The following is a 17,373-nucleotide window of genomic DNA, read 5'->3' on the forward strand; positions in this document are numbered from 1 at the left end:
CGGTTTGGAGGACTTGGGTTTGATAAATGGAGTCCTTATTAGAAGGATCCATGATGTCCGTGTCGATAACGACAAAATCGGCATGTTTTCCTACTTCCAGGGATCCAACATCGTCCTCCTGCCTCATGGCGTAAGCGGCGTTGATTGTGTACATCTCCACGGCTGATTTAATAGTGATAGACTGATGTCCTCTAGAAATAGCATGCTGGAGGCCCACAAAGGGGTTCAGGTCACTGACATCCCAGTCGCTGCTTTTGTCACTTTAGCGCCAGTGTCAAACACGCTTTTTACGGGAATGGAATTGTACGCCCTGTTTTCTCCAACCAATTTTGAAAGTTCTTTTCGATAAGAGGGTAGAGTAAAGTTTCCAGCGACTTGGAAGTCGGCAATGACATTTAAACGTGCGAAGCGGTCGATATCCATCTCATCAACTTGTTCCAGGTGAGCCATTCGATGACGAGTGCCTTGGATCCACGAATCATTGAACGCGTTCAGGGCTTGATGAACACCACGGTCGCCAATTGCATGAATATGGAAATCAAAGCCTTTGCCTGCAGCAAAGTGCTGAAGTTCTCTGACATACTTTGTCAAACGTGCTTGGTCAAAAATATTCATGCCTCTGTTGTCAGGAATACCAGGTAAATGCAAGTTCTCCAAATAGGGTTCCTCCATGGCCGCGGTTGTACTTTCTAACAAGCCGTCAATGTACACTTTTATTTGATTTTTCTTCAAGAAGCAATCCGGGTTACCGTTTGTATACATATCTTTCAGTTTTTGAATTTGGTGTTCATCTTCCTTCTGTGGATATGCCCAAAGTCCAAGATTAGCACGCACCGTCAATTTGTCTTCTCTACATACCCTATCCCACGCTTTGTCGTGGTTTCGAGTCCAAAACAACCTGGCATCACATACTGAGGTTATTCCATTAGTGTTTAATTTTTCAAGACCATATATAAGTCCTTGATAATTAAGTTCCTCCAACTCAGCTGTTGGCTTCAAGGCAAATTCCATGATGGATATACCCTCATCCTCAAGAAGAATTCCATTAGGCTCATTGGTTACAGGTTCTCTCATGATAACGCCACCAGGTCTTCTCGTTGTGTTTTTTGTGATATTAGCCAGTTGGAGTGCCTTGGTATTCACCCAAACTGAGTGCGATGTTTCCTCCAACATGACAACTGGGACATCTGGTAAAACTTCATCAATTATCTTCCTTGGTGGTTTTCCACCATTCCTGATGTGTTTCAAAATACTTGATATTGAATGACCGCCTCCAAGAATCCATTTTGTTCCTATCTGCCTTTTGGCACATGTTCTGAAAATGTTCTTAAATTCTTCACTATCGGGGTCTGTGTTTGGCTTCAGCTGACATGTACCACCAACATCCGACGCTGACTCCAAGGGATGAATATGGACATCATGGAATCCTGGAAGTATTGTTGCACCATGAAGATTCAACACCGTGCTCCGACATGTGAAATACTCCAAAGCCTCATTGGATGTTCCTATGAAACTAACTTTACCGTTTTTCACAACCATGGCTTCCTGTGGAGTTTCATTCCAGCGTTGACCGTGAACAGTATAAATCTTCCCATGGATGTATATTGTACTGACTTCTTCCCTGTACCATCTTTGTTTTAAAACTCTTCGGTCACATTGTTTCTGATCACCGAGTATGCATTGAATTCTCTTCAATAACCGAACTTTGCGAGAAAGTTGTTGGTTAAGCGGAATACTTTTCCCAGCTGCAAATCCAAGCACTCCAAAAATCATCAAATACTTCACAATTTCCATGCTGCCGATCACACTTTTCCGAAAAACTGACAAAATCCAGTTTTTAAACCTTTTTAAGGTGGATCTATACCTAGGAAGGAATTTACAGAAACACAACCGAGACAGAATCAATATTATTTTTAAAAATAGATATAAAAATACAATTAAAATTATTTTTACAATAACACCCCGGAAACGTTTTATTTGCTGACGAAGTTTTCAACACAAAACTGCAATTGTGACACGGTCAACATTAGATCCTACGTAAAATACAGTAATGATTAATTGTTCATGTTTTTATTTGCTTTTTTGAAAACTCAATTACTACACACCACTAAGCTTCCGTAACAGGTGTTTTAGTCGTTAACATGTAAACAATAGCCATTGAATAACATCTGAATCAACAGTTTTCTGATCTGAGTGCAATAAGAAAAATATGCGAAAAAACAGCATACTTCGTGTAAGTTATTTAAAGAAGACTGAGATAATGATAAACATGGATGTGCATAAAAAAATAATCAAAATTGTTGCTTTCCCTACTCTATAATGTGTTATATACCACATACATGTAGATGTACATTGTATTAAATAACATCAACGTTTTTGCTTCGGTGCCCATGAACAATTCTTCGTAGTCTTTAGACAAGACAAAGTGAAATACAGGCAATGGACTCTAATATACACGGTAAAACTGTCAAAATTCTTAAACATTTTCTTTGAAATTAAACAAATTCCTTATTAATTGAAGGTTTTATATTTCCTTTTGAATTTATTATCATTTTTTTTTTTGCGTTGATTTTTTAAAAACATGATTGTCACTTTCAACAACATGCGACCCGGCATACTTCGAGAAACCATGTTCAAAGACACTGAAGTTCTGATGACTAGATATAACTGCATGTTGTTTCCTGTTGCTCCCTTAATAGGGACAAATACATGCAAATTATTATATATGTTCTCCTATTCAAATATTACTTAAGGTATTGAAAAAAAAAATAAATTTAAAATAAAATCTATTTCGCTTTCAATCTCATGAAATTTTACTCGATCTGTCCAAAAGTAAAGACAAATTAATATTCCTTTTCCCGAATGTGTTTAGACAGTTCTCAATATATTTCTTTTCTCTTTCCATCTCAAAACATGTAATGGGTAGTGCATTTTTTTTTTAATTTTCAATTTTCCCTATCTTACCATCTCTGATAAATCGTAGTTATGTATAATGCATGCATTGACTATATTGAGATACAGATACGTTATGCCTGGTAGATTCCAATGAATTCAGGTCCGTGATTTTAATGTTTAGATATTCATTGAAGTGCTAGCGTTCAACGAATACTTTAAAAACAACCTTTAACCCAAAATTTCAATGACGCTCTTTTCCCCATTCATCCCTGTAAACTTCCGTGTTTATTAATTTTATACGATAAGAGTTATTTTCACTTCCCTGGCTTATGCAGTGGACATTAACCTAAACGATATGGCCAAGTTTAGTATATACCGTTTCTTCCAAATATCATGCACTTTATATGCATTGCTTGTTACATGTTCTCTGTATGGAGTTAGTTCCGACCGTGAAGACTCTGATAAATGGAAATCCTGTAATTTCAGTGAGGCAACATGTAAATGTTTGAAACTCGACGAAGGGTCCATTAAGGCAGACTGTTCTCATTTACACTTGAATCAAGTTCCAATATTTCCACATAACGTGGTCTGGATTAACCTTCAATTTAACTCGATTGAAAATATTTCCGTCAGTTATCCGAAAAACCTGTTGTATTTGGATCTTTCTCACAACAGCATTTTTTCCTTTAAAGGTGATCCTTTTGACACTATCCCAAGGCTAAAGTATTTGAATCTATCCAGTAATAGACTAAGTCTAAATGAGAAGAATTTTTATCCAGGACTTTTTCAGCCTTTAGAATCCTTGTTAGTTTTGAACTTGAAAAACAATTCTGTAAAGATGCAACGAAACTGGAGTTATATTGGAGAAATTCTCAGTGAATTGATTTTGTTAGAGGAACTACGATTGGATGCAGTAGGCAACTTTTTACTTTCAGAAGGTTTCTACAGACTGAAGAATCTTAGTCTATTGGACATCTCTGGTTCACGAGGACATTATGAAACTGTAAAAATCACACACGACTTTTTTTCTCAACACACCATATCTTCAATATCTAGATATATCATCTTGTAAAATCAAACATATTGAGAGAGGTGCATTCGAAATTTTAAGGAATTTAAAATCGTTGGACATTTCTTACAACAAAGAATTAGGTTTTGCTTCACTCCCAAATATAACATATAATCTAAAGAGGACGTCAATCAAAATACTTTATTTACATAATATTAATTGTTTGACGGGATTGGGAAAAAGACTGTTAATTCGCCATGTCATGAACCTGAGAAAAACCAAGTTAGAAGAGATAATTTATCCAGAAATAGATTGGAACTGTTCGAAAGAGGCCTTGTGCGATATTTACCACCAACCCTTGAAAGGTTATCCTTGGCCGAGAACAAACTATTACAAGGTCCATACATAGCAGACTTTATTGGCTTTCATAATTTGACTATGTTTAATATGAGTCTACAGTTTCAACCACCAGAATACGTGACTGCAGTCTTCGAACTTTGCAAAGAAAATCAAGATGATCCGTAGCCTTTTAACATTACAAAGCACAGTCATTCTACAAATTTCTCAACTTTTCTGCAGAACTTTAGAAAATTCTACAGGATTGAAGTTTCTCACTGGAAACCAGTTATATTTGTACATATTCCTGAAAATCTCCAAACAATTTATGTTAACGATAGTAGGCTGTATTCCAAGATATCTGCATTTGGTGTAATTGCACCGAAATTGAGGCATATGTTCTTTCAAAATAATATATTGAATGAATGGATAGGACCAATGTACGGGATACAAAACGTTACTCTTATTGATCTCTCGAATAATTTCTTTACGAAACTGTCATCCGATTTCTTTGTTAATGCAACAGGACTTTTACATCTCAATATTTCTAGAAACTCGGTTGGAGATAATCTTGAAAGAGACATGAGTGGACTTATATTTATAAATTTGGTTTCGTTAGAAACATTGGACTTAAGCTCCAATAAGATTTATCATTTGCCGTCTTTACTATTGAAAAGATCTCGGAATATCAGGACATTGATTCTTAACAATAACCAACTTTCTGAGTTGAATGTTCACGTTGGACATATGCATCACTTAGTACATCTTGATTTATCTGAAAATAGAATAGATTCTATCAGGCATGAAATCAGACAGGAACTGAGTGATTTGATAAGGCTGAAAAACACGTCCATAGATCTATCTGGGAATAACGTTGACTGCTCGTGTGAAAATGTTCCATACATCCAGTGGATGGTTAAACATAAAGAAAATTTCAAAAGATTTGATGACTACGAATGTGCCATAAAAAGTCAGAAAAATTTCAATTTCAGCGATCCTGTTGTATCTCTTAAATCATTGGTAGTGGAATGCCGATCTTACACCACATTCTACATTGTTGCATCCATAGTCTTGACCATTTTAGTTTTCGTGGTCATCGCTATGTTAGTGAAAAGAAATATTTGGACAATAAGATTTACCATATATCAATGTAAGCAAAAAATGAAGACAGGAGGTCGATATATGCAAATATTATATCAGAGAAACCGATTGAACTACACATATGACATATTTATTTCATATTCTGCCCGGGATCGAGAACTTGTTATGAATACACTTCTGTTGAAATTACAAGATTTAAACCTTAACGTCTGCATTCGCGAGAGACTTTTTAGCAGGTCGTGATAAAGCTGACAATATAATGGACGCGATAGAGAGCAGCAAAATGACACTCTGTGTTGTTTCGGAATCTTATCTAAAGTCTGGCTGGAGGGATTACGAACTAAACATGGCAAAACTAGAGGGTATAAAAAAGAGAGGAGGACTTCATTACGTATATTTAATCATTCTTCCGGGAGCCTACGATTTAAAGCGAAAATGTCCGAATTCCCTGAAGGATTTGATCAATGAAAACCTTTTTTGTCATTATCCTTCTGAGGAATCAATGGATGAACTGGATATATTTTGGAAGGACTTTTCCAGTGTTGTTGCTCATAAAATAAAAACTTTTAGCATTTAGATTTGAGATTTATATCCAAGGAAAGACATGTGTTAACAATTCAAACTATAATATTAATGATATGTATCTGTGTCTTGGCACTAGAGCAGAAATATTCGCAAGTATGAAAAGGCGAAATGATATAAACACGGGTCGAAAAATAAGTCTATATACAGTATAGTCATTTGATATAAAAAAAAAATTAAATAAACAAATTGAATTTTTGTTATAAAGTCTTTCTTTTTTTTTAAAGGGAACATTTCGCTTAGGTTTTCATCAAAATTTAATATTGTAAGTTCTTGTGAACAGTCTATGCAGCCAAAAGCAATATAGACAGAAGATATCTGACAATTTATTCAGACATAGTAAGCAACTCAGTAAGTAACAAACTTTATTACATACCTAATGTATATCACTCAATTTTACTGTTGATTTTACGTTATCACGTGACTTCGTAATAAGACTTTCCGGATCACCACACTGTGGTTTTCTGAATCCATATCACCGCTCTCTGAGACTGAGGACGTTTTACACAGAAACATGACGTTATTTTTCTTGCGCGTTAAAAATTCCCTTGTTATTATGCTTTGTGTTTTGAATAAATGTTAAACAATTGATCTCTAAAGATTTCTCTTGCTATATTTTGCTAGTTATGAGGAGGTATATAATAAATTTATCATTTTAGCAGTAACTTGATCCGAAGGGTCGTATCACGTCTTGTTGACAGGCGCGGATCATCAGATCAAACTCGACGCTTCTAAAATTATCTTAGATAAAAAAAGTAGACTTATATAAGACAATTACCAGGTTAACAGGTTTTTAAAAATCTATTTATTGTGTAAAACAATCACTTATCAAGAGTGTATGTTTTTTTTATTAAGTACTTATCGTGTCACGCGTACGATTATAAAATTTACGTTTTTTTACCCACTACAATTCTTCAAACTTAAGGACCCTCTCTACACAAATGCAAAATGTTTTTTTTTTTTTTGGATACCGCGAAAAATATATTGTATAAAGGAGTCAATATTGAGCTTATCTACCTAATTTTCACTGTATGGTGCGTGACATTTATCAACACAGTATCAGTGAAGAATTCACTGTTGTTTACTTCCATAGTGAAAAACCGGACGCGGTAGTTCAGTCGATAGAGAGCTCGCTCGTGATCGGGAGGTCGTGAGTTCGAATCTCAGCCGCGACTGACCTAAGTCGATAAAATAAATGGGTAGCAACTGTTCCTTCGTCATGCGCTCGGCACTTTGAAGTGAAAGTTGCGGGTTCTTCGGATAAGTCCTTAAAATCCGAGGCCCCATGTCAGCGACTGGCGTTGGCACGATAGAGATCCCTTACTGCTTAATGGCCCTGAGTGTCGAGTAAAGGTCAAAATTTAGTGCTCTTCACCGGAATACGGTGACGTCTCCATATGACTGAAAAATTCTCGAGAGCAACGTTCAAGAATATACAATCAATCAATCCATAGGGAAAATACATGTAAACGACATGTTCAGTTAATTTATCATGACCTTTTAAATTGTTAAGAATACTTGAAATAATTACAAATTGAGTAATTTACTGTAAATTTCTATTTGTTAGAATTAAGATCTAAGGGCAGACTCTAATCGCAGAAAAATACCATAGAATCAGAAGGCTTAAGTGTGCGGTGTAGAGAGGGTTCTTAATCTTTAATGTTAATCCTTTTACATATTAGTAAATCAAATAATTTTTTTTAAAATTCGCATAAAACACCTACTATAAATTTTCTAATGCAAGTTTGATCAACAAACACATTTTAGAAATAAAAATCCTAGGTATCGTGCATGGCTTTTGAAGAAATTACATGTACATATATTTTATACATATAAAGTGCTTTATTTGCTTTTATTTACTTCGATCATTTTACAAATCTTAGTGTATTAAGATTTTCCTTTCATTGCAAAACACCATTAATCACTTCTTATTCCATATCATGTTAATTATCATTGGTTTCTATTGTTAGAATAAAATGAACCTCAATTTATTTGAATAACTTATTAGGTCACCCGAGTAACTCAGGTGACCTATTGCTATCCGTTTTCGTCCGTCGTCGTCCGTCGTGCGTCGTGTGTTAACATTTGAACATTTTCAGCTTCTTCTCTGAAACCACTGAATTAATTTCAACCAAATTTGGTATACAGCATCTATGGGTGAAGGGAAACAAAAATTGTGAATTTCATGGTCCCCGCCTCCCTGGGGCCTGAGGGGTGGGGCCAAAACGACTAAAATTAATGAAATCTTTAAAAATCTTCTTTACTCCTGGACATCAAGCAGGCAAACTATTGGCATGAATGTAATGAGCATCGAGTCCTCTACCAAAATTGTGAAATTCATGGCCCCAGGGTCAGGGGTTCTAGTGCTAGGGCGGGGCTCTATAGATAATTTTCGCCCCTTTCGCCCTCGTCGAATTTAAAACGGGGCGAACTCAAAGTAAACAGTATAATATCTTAAACAGAAATCTTTCTGGGCGAATTTAGAACGGGGCACACTTGTTTCCGAATATGAAAGGGCGAAAATAACACGGGGCGAAAATAACCCTGTATACAGTAGTGAAAATGTATTATTTCTTTGAAAATCTTCTTCTCTGCTCCTGGGTATTAGATTAACTAACTAGCTAACTAACTAATCATAACACATAGTTATGATAAGCAAGAGTGCCTCTTCCAAAGTTGTGAATGTTATAGCCCCAGGGTCAGGGGTTCTGGTGTTTAGTCGAGGCTCTATTGATTATATAGTAAAAATACATTTAGTCTTTGTAAATATTTTTCTTTGATTCTGGGTTTTAAGCCAATGATCCAAGTATATATATATTTATGATGAAGAAAGGTGCATCTAGCAAAGTGGTTTTTAATGCCCCCAGGGTCAAAGTGGGGGGGGGGGGGGGTGGTTACATAGCCTGAAAATAAATTAATGCTTTGAAATCTGCTCTTTGGTATTAATCAACCATTTTATGATAAAATTTGCAAAATTTTGAAATATATGGCCCTGGGTCAGTGGTTCCTTTGGGGTGAGGTGCACAACTGGTTATAAAGTGGAAGTGCATTTTCTCTTTGTTACTCTGATCTACCTCGGGTTTTAAGTAAATAGAGTAAGCATGCTAAGTTAATAATTATGATAAGCAATGGTGCCGCTTTCAAAATTGTAAATTGTGAATTTCATGGCCTCCGGTTTAAACACGAACCAAATTTAATTGTTTGAAAGTTGGTCCACAATACTCAGGTGACCTATAAGGCCCGTGGGCCTCTTGTTTTAAAATACATTTATGGAGTAAAAAATTTGACTTTTTATAAGACTTTTCTGAGAACTACAAAGATCCTTCAGGCACATTCAGATTTATAAAATGAAAATTGTTGCATGAGAAGTTTTAATTTTCAGGATTTATTTTGAGACTTTTTAGCTTTTCTGATCAAAATTTGTCCGTCGTCTGTCGTTGTCGTTGTCGTCGTTGTTGTCGTAAACTTTTCACATTTTCATCTTCTTCTCAAGAACCACTGGGCCGATTTCAAACAAACTTGGCACAAAGTATTCTTGGGTAAAGGGAATTCAAGTTTGTTCAAATGAAGGGCCACGCCCTTTTCCAAGGGGAGATAATCATAAATTTGTTAAAAATTAATGGCATTTTTAAAAAATCTTCTTCTCCAGAACCACAAGGCCAGGAAAGATGAAACTCATGTGGAAGCATCCTCAGGTAGTGTAGATTCAAGTTTGTTCAAATCATGACCCCCGGGGCAAGGGTGGGGCCAAAATGGCCGACCCAAGTTTTACATAGGAATATATAGGAAAAATCTTTAAAATCTTCTTCTCCAGAACCACTGGGCCAGGAAAGATGAAACTCATGTGGAATCATCCTCAGGTAGTGTACATTCACATTTGTTCAAATCATGACCCCCAGGGCAAGGGTGGGGCCAAAATGGCCGACCCAAGTTTTACATAGGAATTTATAGGAAAAATCTTTAAAAAAATCTTCTTCTCCAGAACCACTGGGCCAGGAAAGATGAAACTCATGTGGAATCATCCTCAGGTAGTGTAGATTCTAATTTGTTCAAATCATGACCCCCGGGGCAAGGGTGGGGCCAAAATGGCCGACCATAATTTTACATAGGAATATATAGGAAAAATTTTTAAAAATCTTCTTCTCAAGAACCATTAGGACAGGAAAGATGAAACTCATGTGGAATCATCCTCAGGTAGTGTAGATTCAAGTTTGTTCAAATCATGACCCCTGGGGCAAGGGTGGGGCCAAAATGGCCGACCCAAGTTTTACATAGGAATATATAGGAAAAATCTTTAAAAATCTTCTTCTCCAGAACCACTGGGCCAGGAAAGATGAAACTCATGTGGAATCATCCTCAGGTAGTGTACATTCAAGTTTGTTCAAATCATGACCCCCGGGGCTAGGGTGGGGCCAAAATGGCCGACCCAAGTTTTACATAGGAATTTATAGGAAAAATCTTTTAAAAAACTTCTTCTCCAGAACCACTGGGCCAGGAAAGATGAAACTCATGTGGAATCATCCTCAGGTAGTGTAGATGCATGTTTGTTAAAATCATGACCCCCGGGGCAAGGGTGGGGCCAAAATGGCCGACCATAGTTTTACATAGGAATTTATAGGAAAAATCTTTAAAAATCCTTCTGAAGATCCACTGGGCCAGGAAAGATGAAACTCATGTGGAATCATCCTCAGGTAGTGTAGATTTAAGTTTGTTCAAATCATGACCCCCTTGGGTAGGGTGGGGCCAAAATGGCCGACCCAAGTTTTACATAGGGATATATAGGGAAACCTTTTTAAATCTTCTTTTCAAGTACTTCAAAGCTATGATTAGTGATATTTATATGGAATCATCCTCAGGTAGGTAGTTTGTTCAAATGATGAACGCCTGGAGGGGGGGGGGGGGGAGTAAATTCAAGCCCGATGTGCTCAGGTGAGCGCTGTGGCCCCTGGGCCTCTTGTTAAATTAAATTATAGATTAAAGAGTTATCCTTTCTGGAGGAGCATCGAAGTATCTTAATATTTTCATCTTCAAATTAGATTTTAATTCTTAGAGTTTTGACTCAACTGTTGATGATAAAAAGTCTAGCCTTTTTACTTGGAAATGAAGATTATAAGAATAAATTTGCTAATTTAGTGTTTATTTCTGAACGACTATTAATCAGACAATCTGCGGTTTTTTTTTACTTTTTTAATAATTAAATCAATTGTGTCCAATTTAATATTTTAAAAGGGATTTGTTTGTTGTACCTTTAGAAATACTGAAATAGCCTTTTCTTTCCTTTGGACTCTTTTGCATGTGTAGAATCATATGAAAGATGATTCACCGCAATGCCTTTAACCTTTGTATGCTTCTTTGAAATGATTCATTCAAACCAACAAGGAAGAGGATATTATCTCTCATAATAAAGCATTCCTATTTGTTTTTCTCTCAAACGTTACTTATGGTCTAAAAGAGACTTCTATTCAAACATTTCGCGCTGACGCTATTCGTTGTCTTATAGTAATAGGAACAGAGTTACTGTAACCGTGTTACATTCGCAAACTTAAGCTAATTCATGTGTAACTGGTAAAGGGTTTTTTTTCAAACAAGCCAAAAATGCGTGAGAGGTTGTCTTTTGCGCTTAATCGCCTTACAACAGGAATAATTTTATTTGAATTTCACACCCTGCATAATTTGAAGGAATTAAATATGACTTTTCTTTTGAAACCACCAAAGTATTTTACCTTTGTTTTTGAAATAAGTAACGAAGAGAAAGAGTTGAACTCCCAAGTGTCAATGTGTGCAAGATGTTCTAAGTCACATTTTGAATTTCGTTCTTCATATGTAACAGTGTATATGCCACCGAAACTTGAAATATTCTATGCAATTCTAGCAAATTTACGGCAGAATACCAAAATTAAGGTTAAGTGAAAAAAATGTGAAGAATTTACACGCACAGAACAATTTCTTGTTTTCTTTGAATAGACTTCTATTTGGCTTTGAAATGCTTGAAAGGGTAAATTTTTCGAATAACTTTTGCTCTAATATATCTCCAGCTTTTACAGCAGTCTGAAATTTATAAACATGGCCAGAAACATTTTATCAATACAGCTGGCCGCTATTTAAAAATCAACTCTAGCTGGAGGTTCTAATCTCTCCAGCAACAAACTTTTGCATTTACCAGATTGTATTTTTAATCCATGGCTGAATTTAAAGTTCTTAAACTTACGAGCTGTCTCATGTGAGTTTCAGGATCAAACATATGATTAATCTTTTACCCTGGATTTCTCAATTAATCGAATAACAACTTTTTTCAGTTCAAATAATATTTCACTTTCATACATCTTTTCTAGGTCAAAATTGTCAATAAGTCTTCTCAACAAAAAGTTGCATATGATTCAACAGAGGGTAATACTTGCAGGATGCTAAGAACTTTGTCATATTCCTACCATGCATACATCTCATATGTTAATGAGGCGTTTGTTTTTAAGAAATTAAGACCAAAACTGGAGGAAAATTGATTAAAATTTTCTATGCGTGATATTCACTTTCACCTTGGTGATACCAAAATTCATGTCATGAAAGGTATAAGTAACAGTAGGAAAACTTTTTGTGTAATATCAAAAGCGTACCTAAAATCAAGATGGCGAACATATGAAATGAACATGGCAAAAATGGAAAGCATGAAAGAAAGGGATATTTGTGGTCTGTCCATCTCATTCTCATGCCAGATATTTTCGAGGGTGGATGTAATATGAAAATAAAGGATTTTATGGATCAGAAATCTTTCATCGACTATCCTCTCGAAGACCCCTGCTTACGGGATGCATTCTGGGAAGATCTGATCCGTATTATAAAAATTCCTTACTTTTAAAGCATCTGAACAGACAAAGATTTCAGTACATATTTTAAAATATACACATTTATTATATACCGAGCTGTGTATCACTAAATTTTACTTTTGATTTTACGCAATCATTTGACGTCGTCAACCGACTTTCCGGATCACCATTCTGCGGTTTTCTAAATCCATATCGCCACTCTCTGAAACTGTACTACACAGAAACATGGCGTTTTTTCCATTCGTATTAAAAAGTTTATTGACATTATTGTTTGTTTGATTATAGATAAATAATGTATAATTGATCTCTAAAGTTTGAATTTACTATATTTAGCTAGTTCTAAGGGGGTAAATAATAAATTTATCATTATAATAGCATTTGATCCGAATGACCGCATCATGTTTCGCTTATCACGCTTCGCGTCCAGTTTGTTCTACTAATACGACTTTTCGGATCAAGTTACCGATACAAATAGTAATCGTAACTTTTCTATACATAAGTCATCTGGTTCATCGATAGGCGCAGTTAAAAAAAATCACATGTGGGTCGGGACAAATAGAGACAAAAATGGGACTTAGAGTACGTGAATTTACTGAATCAAGAGCCTATAAATATAACGACTGACTGTAAGATTTTTGGTTTCATGACGATGATCAATCTATTAACTTTTGTGATAATTTTATGCATAAATGCATTTAACATTTATGCAAATTTTAACACGCTAACAACTCGATTGATCATATCATGAAACCACAAAATTCGACAGATATTCCTTAAATAAACGGGTGAAAACATTGAATTTGAGGCTGACTAGTCCTTGAAAGTAAAATGAATCAACTGCAATATAACAAGAAATGACTCATTTGCTCTTGCATTCTCTGAATACAGTAAAACATTCATCAATTACAATATTCATATACACTATAAAAAGTTTCGAACTTTTCATATAAGGATGTAATTCCCTCCATGTGTCGAAATTATGTTTTATGAGGATTAAGCATTACATTCAGCGTTCTCTTTATTATTTGTGGTATTATGTTTTATTACATGAAGTCTTTCTTCATTATATAGTGTGCAAATTCTAGTAAGTTTTTCATTGTATTATATACATGTAGCTAAAATGGCATTACATTACCGTAAATCTGGAAATTTTTACGTCGATTTTATTTTGCGAATTCGGGTCAAAACGGTGTTGATTAATTTTTACGCTTCAAAACTTTGCGAAATACCACTGCTATGTTTACATTTTCTTATTGGTAATTTATTTTTAAGAAAAATATTTTGAGAATGCAATGAACTCGCAAATTTGCTAAAAAATTATTTACATTAACAATTTATATTTTCATCCAATGAATATTACCTCCTTTAATTGTTAAGAAAACGCATTGCGTTAATTAGAGCATAAACTACACTAGGAATGTCACCTGTACAGATTTCGTGATCAGTTGCTGTTCCACCAATAAAATGTACTAAAACGTTCATGTCATCAATGCAATAATTAACCCTTTTTACCCTACTTAAAATGATTATTTAAACATATATAAATATGTAAGACTCTAAAGTCCGATGGTGACGCCAAAGTCCGATGGTCTCGCCGAACCCCGATAGTCTGCGCCAAACCCCGATGGCTCGGTGTCTTTAGGGAAGTCAAAGTCCGATAGTCACGCCAAAGTCCGATGGCTCGTTTCCTATGAGACACGCTGCGCTAAACTGCGATGGTCTGACACGCGAAAGTCCTATGGTGCGAAGGAACAATCAACGTTTATGACGTCACAATAGTCCGACGTCATGACGTTGTCCTTCTTTCAAAATCCATTGATTTAGCATTTGTCTCGCATACAATTTTACTGATTTTGCTTATTATTTTCGCCCACCAGAGCTATTAGGGTTAGTCTTTGTACACCATTCGACAGATAAGCGTTGGTTCTTGCACAATGTGTCTCTTCCAACTCACCCGACAGATTTTATGCTTAGTCCTCGCACACTTTTGGATTGATTTGGGTTAGTCCTGTACCCATCCAAGATATCTAGCTTATAGCTGTTACATATTTTTCAACTGATACGTTTTAGTCTCGCACCTATATCCAAAAGATTAGGGTTAGTCTTTGCATTAAATATTATTTGTATTTATCTTAAACAATCGGGCCTTGGCATCGCGCGACATCGCATTTTTGCGCATTAGTACTATGGCGTCGTAAACGGGAATTTTTTTAACCACCATCGGACTTTGGCGTGTCAAACCATCGGGGTTTGGCGCAGACCATCGGACTTTAGCGTAACCATCGGACTTTGGAGTCCCATTGCACTTTGGAGTCCTACAAATATAAACAATAAAATGTCCTTCTTTGATTTTTAATACGTGAATGAATTTCCAAGCTTTTGCAGAAAAAAATTACATAACCCGCTTACGCAGGCAATGTATTTTTTTCTGCAATAGCTGCGACATTTATTCCCGTAATAACAACCAAAGAAAGCATTTTATTGTTTAAATGAGGTGCTCTTAAGAAAAGTTGTGGTCGTTCTAACACCAAATATCTCAAGAACTCTTTAAAAGTCCAATCACTTTTCTCTTTCCTAAAAGAGTGTATAAAATTATACTTGTTAATTCCAGAATATTGTAAAATATCACCAAGGTTGAATATTCCACTAGGAAATAAACACTCCAGGGCACACGCTGTTTAACAGGATATGCTATTAGAATTCTGTCTTCAGTTTATCTGCGATTTGTCTGTTTTAATGACCAATTGAAAGCTAAGCTCTTATATTTGTATTTTGATAAAAGAAATGAACTTCTTTCTAAACAGGAAATAACATTTAAGATAGTTAAATATTATATATTTACACCTAAATGAAAATAAAGAAAAGCAAATAAACACACTAATAACATTAATTATTAAAATGTGTAATCAATGAATAGAGTTGAAATATATCTTTATGCACATATTTATAGGAAGTACAGTACAAATCATCATTAAAGAAAAAAATATAACAAAACAAAATTACGCAAAATAATTTTTTGTTAACAAAATTACACCATTAATAGAACAAATTAATATCTTTTAATTTTTTAAAATCAGAATCGTCTTGTTTAAACAATCATTTTCCATTACTGTCAGAATTTGTTCGAATATCTAGCCTGAATTACTTGTGTTCATGTGTCATAATATTTTGCCCACTGTATGATATATTTTGAGCTCCATTTATTTACATAACAAGCTTCATTCAATATCTATTCTAGCACTTAAATTTAAAGTATTTCTAGAATTCATTCAAAATACATAGTGTGTTTCTTTTCGAATTTTATAGGTGCAATGGTTTTTGAGGTCATTACTTATCTTGAAGTTGTGATATTTTTTATTAACTTGATTTAATGCGGAAGTAAAAAATATATCAATGGGTTATGCACATTAATATCATTTACCAATGTCTCTAGTTCTTATGATCATTTAATTTAAACTGACTGTAAAATAAAAATTCAGTGTTTTGGTGGATTAACAAAACACATACATGTAGCAGATGAAATTGACCATTGTTGTGAGATGTGTATTGTTTCATTATGTATATAATTAGTAACATTATGTTTCTTGAACATTCCAGATATTAATTGTTTCTAGAACATTCCTGAATTTTGTGTATGTCCAGATTGTAATCCAGTAATATCATGTTTTAACAATTTCTAGAATATTCTAGATTTATGATACTGTATAAATACCCTGTCAATTCGATGCATAAATACTTTTGTCGTATAAGCACTGTTGAGATATAAATGGGATATATTTTCACTGGGACATTGTAAGCAACGGACACTCTGATGTATGTATTTTTAGATTCTTGCTAAGTTTGTACTTTATGTTTCATATACTTATTATATACCACTGTAAATAAATTATTGTTAAGTTTAAATTGTGTTATTGATCTTTGCTGGCATTTCGGGTAATTCTGACCCATAACAGAATTGGGGGCTCGTCTATCAAGAATTTTTGCACTTTTGCAGTTTATTGTCAGAACTTTGTTTATTGAACCGTTAAATTTAATTATAAGCCAGCAGAAATCAACATGGTATTTTCGGTCACAAACTTTCTTAGTTCGCCAAGTGTTCAGGTTTTTGATACGTTAAAAAAGGATGACTTGATCGCATTAGGTTTGCATTTTGGGTTAGATGTTAAATCCTCTCAGAAAAAGCAAGACATTAGAATTAAGGTTGCAAACAAACTAGTAGATGAAAACATTTTTGAAAAATACGATATTCCAGAATATACGGTTAAATCAGAATTAGGCTCTTACAAAATGACAAATATGTTTCAATTAGAGTTAGAGAAAATGCGATTTGAAAGAGAAGAGCGAGAAAGAGAAAGAGAAGAACGAGAGCGTGAACGGAAATTTGAATTAGACAAATTAGAAAGACATGAGCACTTTGAGTTAGAGAAATTAAGATTACAGCAGAAACCAGAACCCTTATTTGTCAAGAATGAATTTGATGCAGCAAAAAATACACTTTCTATTCCAAAATTTCAAGAAAAATCTGTAGACAAATATTTTCCCCAATTCGAAAAAGTCGCAGAGAATCTTAAATGGCCACAACATGTTTGGTCAACAATGTTACAAAGTGTACTGGTTGGCAAAGCAGCT

The 17,373-nt window shown here is 34.9% G+C and overlaps 2 protein-coding genes across 2 annotated transcripts in view; one reads left to right on the forward strand and one right to left on the reverse strand.

Annotated features, from left to right (window-relative positions):
- Positions 1-7: 7 nt before the first annotated feature.
- Positions 8-1,843, reverse strand: LOC134277296 (putative amidohydrolase YtcJ; the record flags this gene model as incomplete). Its single annotated transcript, XM_062759616.1, is given in 2 exon segments — positions 8-255; positions 258-1,843. Coding segments are annotated over 2 exon segments (1,785 nt in total), but the record flags the coding sequence as incomplete, so codon positions are not given.
- Positions 1,844-3,171: 1,328 nt separating this feature from the next.
- The window catches only part of LOC134277297 (toll-like receptor 4), a 28,310-nt gene continuing 14,108 nt past the window's right edge, over positions 3,172-17,373 (forward strand). The window contains exon 1 of the mRNA XM_062759617.1: positions 3,172-3,587. Coding sequence (XP_062615601.1) covers positions 3,251-3,587 — 337 coding nt within the window. The 5' untranslated portion in view covers positions 3,172-3,250. The remainder of the gene's footprint in view (positions 3,588-17,373) is intronic.

This window comes from Saccostrea cucullata, unplaced genomic scaffold (assembly GCF_032062105.1).
Source record: "Saccostrea cucullata isolate Sc308-1 unplaced genomic scaffold, CSIRO_AGI_Scuc_v1 ctg6531, whole genome shotgun sequence".
Taxonomy (NCBI): Eukaryota; Metazoa; Mollusca; class Bivalvia; order Ostreida; family Ostreidae; genus Saccostrea; species Saccostrea cuccullata.